Here is a 4,167-nt window from a genome sequence, read left to right on the forward strand (position 1 = left end):
TATAATTTCAAACATTTCTTTGGGCAAAGTGTGCGGGAAACACTTCTGCTTCTGCTTATCTTTCACAATACAAGCTCTGGACATTAGACCATGTGACTTCTATACTCCTGGAGCAATATGTACAACTCTTGATATGATAATCATAAGATAATCAGATCCTATGTCCTGCATTAAATATGTAAACAGTTTTCTGCTTTTTTGTTAGGAATACCTCGTAATTGGTAATACCTGGTGTAAGCGCCAGACGTCTGCTTTATATTTTTATTTACGATTGAGTTCATGTTTGTTTTATAATTCATAGATTCATTACATAAGTCATCTTTTCAGGATTAATAAATGTGAAAATATATGTGTTTACATAAAGTACTTTTAAGTCAGTGTTTTGGGATTGGAACCTAAAAGGGGGTACCTCTCACTTTAAGTATGTAAGTGCTAGTAGCATGAAACCCTGTGTGAGAGGGAAGGGGAGGAGCATGGACAGAGAAGTTGGGAGTCTCGCTGGTGGTGTAATTGGGTGTGCGCAGGATAACACATATTGTGTTATAACACACACTTTGTTATCCTGCTAGAAACTCTATCAAAGACGCAGCACTCTTGTGTTGGTAATTTCAAAAAAGTCCTGTTTAAACTGAAGCAGCTGATTACTTTTGCGATTTTAAAGGCAGTGTTTCATTCGATTTGTTTCATTTTTTTGTTTTTTTTATGTTGTTGTTGTGCTGGTTGCACCTTTCCCTCTTTGTATTTTCCTGTTTGTCTAATATTTCCTCTGGCTCCTTACAATTAAAACATTATTTAGTCGTTATAATAAAGTGAAAAGATGTAACTTATTCAACAACTTAAAGATTTATTGAGTCGGAGTCACTGTTGTACATTTCAGAATCAAAGAGACAAACATGGTACGAATATACATTAAATTCACCTGTGAAAATGTTAAAATAGCACAAATAAATTAATGTTTGTGTTACATACTTTACAAAAATAAATATATATAGATGCAGATATATAAATGTGCATATGCTTAGTAATCACAACTTAAGCCTGAAGACAGGCTGAGGAATTAAATGCATTTATATTTTGTGATGAGAACGAGAGCTGTGCTGCTCCTTCTTCTTAATCCACACATGTTGTAACAGCACTAAACATGCAAAGTGCATCATGATGATTCTGGCACTGCAGCCGATGCTGTCGTTGTATAAGGGCTGACTGTGGTATTTTTCATCTGATTCCTGTGAAAACAACATATCAGAGAGATGAGGCTGGGTTGCAAAAAAAAAATCACAACTTTTAAAGCTTTAACAACAAAATCAACCAACTTTTTTGTCTTATTTACTTTCTGAATAAAAAAAGGATCTTGATTTGAACTATTACTCTAAAACCATCAGTATTTTTAATCATTGATGTGCAGAGCCTCGCACGATGCTCCAAAGTGACTGTTGATGTTCCTGTTTTAACTTCACTGACTTCCTGTCTAACATTTAACTCACATTAAGTTGAACACCAGTGAATGAAAGAAAAAACATCTGTGTGACTTACAGTTTTTCTAGCAGCATTATGGTGAATTTAGACTGAGGATCGAGACACCGTTCACTCCCATCCTTCAGTGTGACTCTGTAACATGTAAAGAAAGCTTTGATATAAAAACACTTTATAAACAATCCTTATTAATGACTGAGCTCTTATTAATAATGTGCTCCTGTCACTGTGGGCACTTACATGACTTCTCTCCTGTTGCAGTATTGACGAGGCTCATCCACCTTAACTTCAGTGATGGGACCTCTTACAAACTTACTGGTCTTCAAACACCGGCACCTTGGAATAACTGGAAAAGGTAGAAAGTGATAATTAAGGTTAAACTGCTGCAGTTTCATATTTTACTTAAACATAAATATATTTAGATTGATTCATTGTCACGATTTAGCTCCTCTCAAACTGCACAAATACACCGAGGTTTTCCATAATCTGATAAAACACACTTACTTAATGAAGTGCAAAGGGCCATGCAGGCCAGGAGAACGATGCACTGGATGGCAACACTTGTCTTCATCTTAAAGCTTTTCAAGTATTGAGTGGAGGATCTACTGAAGGCTCAGTCTTCAACTGGTTTGTTCTTCTCAGATATGAAGGATCTCTGCTGCTGTGCGTCTCCGTCACTTCTCGAGCTGCCTGAGTGTGCAGGGCTGTGAGGTTCATCATCTCTGAACTCCTTATATACACTCACAGCTACGTGGACTCTGGCCAAGGATGTCTTCCTAAGAAGTGGCTGAAAAAAATACTTTCCGATGTCTGTCCTTCCACAGTGGAAATCCTGCTGTCGCAATCCTTTGGCATTTAAACTTTCTACGTTCACTTACTCGCAAAGATTTCCTGTGCCACTGGTTGATGTTGAGACCTGCCTGCCTTCAGGTGTCGTTTGTATCTGTTGAAATTGATGTCACAGTTCACTTGTTTTGGACTCACTCCAATCACTCACATGTGAGTTTTGCTGATAAAGGATATTTTGTATCTCTGATCTACTTACAGAGTCTTTATATGATCAGTCTAATATTAATAATTTAGACAGCTCAAATTATGATATGATATGATTTGCCTAATATTTTACTGTTTCTGATGCACTCTGCTTAAAGTTTACTTACACTTCTCTTTATGATAAAAGTGTTTGAACACTTTCCAATAAATAAAATAAATAAATAAAATGATAAAAAGAAAGAAAATGGGAAGTTCCTTTAAACACAGCTGAAAAGATCCTTTTCTATTCATTGTTTGCAGATGTGCATGTATATCATTGCATTTAGTAAATGCAGTAAATCTGTAAGGGTGTGGGAATGCAAGAAAAAACGTGTCCATCACTTTTAAAAATACTGAAATTCTCAGATTAATAAGGTCACCAATCACAGCAGACACTTTCTTCTCCACTCCTTCAACGTGCTTCCACTGGACAGGTATATTCAGGTATTTTGACAGATACCTTGCATGAAGACATGTAGCGTATTTGGACGCCTCTGAAATGTATGAAATAGTAGCAATAGCAATGTAGTAAAGGGACTGGTGCTGGTGTGCGTGCTTATTACAACTCAGTCTTTTTTTTGTGAAGAGGGGAGCGAGTTCAGCCTCTTGTCAGTCTGGTGGGTGAGGCTGTTTCTCCTTCAGTTTCCTGCCCTCAGCGAGAAAACACCAGACGATGTTGTGTGAATGATATGGGAAGTCAGTCACAGTCAGCTAGTCCCTGGGCTAGATGGGTTTTAGATCTAATCTTATTCTTGTGATGAAATCAGTGTGAGTCATGCTCAATTCCAGCACTTGCAGACATTAGCAGCTACACTGGAAATAATAACAAGTCCCTATGTGTTTGTCTTATCCGTCTACTGTGTTGTGACAGACATCAGCATTACTGTGGTGAATATCAGTTTTGCACATTTGGATTTGCGTATTACGCACCAGTCTACCGTTGTTTACAGCGCAGTCTGCTGCTGTTGTTTTTAAATGACTTCCTACAAGAAAATCTAATTTCTGCTGTTCAGTACCAGAGAAGTGTAAACTTTTTAAAATTCTGAGAAATTGCAAAACTCTTGGCTGTGTCTCTAATAAAACCTCTGTAACTTTGCTCTGCTTCACTTCGGCAGCATCCGGTAATGTTCATATGTTGGTTCATGGTTTTCTTCTGTTTTTGATACTGCAGAGTATTTTTCAAGGTTAACTGCTATAAAAAGACAAGCCAAGAAATTTCCTTCATGTTTTTCTGTGTTTCATCCTCTGTTACTTTGACAGAATGGCATTTGCTGTGATGTTTACACCTCTGATGAAGTCTCACAACTGTCAGTACTGATAAATGAAGAATTACAACATTTCTGTCTGAATCAAAATTGAATCGTAATGGAATCGGTTCTAGAAATCCCAGCCCAATTGGTTATGCTGCAAGAGGTCTAGGCTGCTGGGTGCTTTCTATGATGCACTGAGTGCTACTTCTTCACTTTTTATTGTATTTAGTCACTAGTTATTATTAGTCTGTGGCTCTCTTTCACAGCGTGTCTTTGTCCTGTCTTCCTCCTCTGAGCCTGCTTCTGTCAGAGGTTTCTTTCTGTTAAAAGGGAGTTTTTCCTTCCCACTGTCACCAAGTACTTGCTCATAGGTGGTTATCTGATTTTTGGAGTTTTCTCTTTACCCTTACAT

The 4,167-nt window shown here is 37.5% G+C and overlaps 1 protein-coding gene across 1 annotated transcript; it reads right to left on the minus strand.

Annotated features, from left to right (window-relative positions):
- Nucleotides 1–628: 628 nt before the first annotated feature.
- LOC121813739 (C-X-C motif chemokine 3-like) lies at nt 629–2,241 on the minus strand. Its single transcript, XM_042217636.1, has 4 exons — nt 1,978–2,241; nt 1,714–1,819; nt 1,534–1,608; nt 629–1,226 (listed from the first exon to the last, which is right to left on the minus strand). Exons 1-4 carry the CDS (start codon nt 2,042–2,044, stop codon nt 1,154–1,156), a joined length of 321 nt encoding a protein of 106 aa, XP_042073570.1. The 5' UTR covers nt 2,045–2,241; the 3' UTR covers nt 629–1,153.
- Between the last annotated feature and the right edge of the window lie 1,926 nt (nt 2,242–4,167).

This window comes from Haplochromis burtoni, unplaced genomic scaffold, assembly GCF_018398535.1.
Source record: "Haplochromis burtoni strain Fernald_Lab_line unplaced genomic scaffold, NCSU_Asbu1 Contig_2388, whole genome shotgun sequence".
In the NCBI taxonomy this organism is placed as follows: Eukaryota; Metazoa; Chordata; class Actinopteri; order Cichliformes; family Cichlidae; genus Haplochromis; species Haplochromis burtoni.

Excerpts from the sequence above, each read along its gene's own strand:
- LOC121813739 (XM_042217636.1), bottom strand. The coding sequence starts at position 2,044 with ATGAAGACAAGTGTTGCCATCCAGTGCATCGTTCTCCTGGCCTGCATG. Across the intron at positions 1,820-1,977 it reads GGCCCTTTGCACTTCATTAA|TTATTCCAAGGTGCCGGTGT; the intron begins GTAAGTGTGTTT and ends TACCTTTTCCAG. Across the intron at positions 1,227-1,533 it reads ATAATGCTGCTAGAAAAACT|GAATCAGATGAAAAATACCA; the intron begins GTAAGTCACACA and ends TTGTTTTCACAG.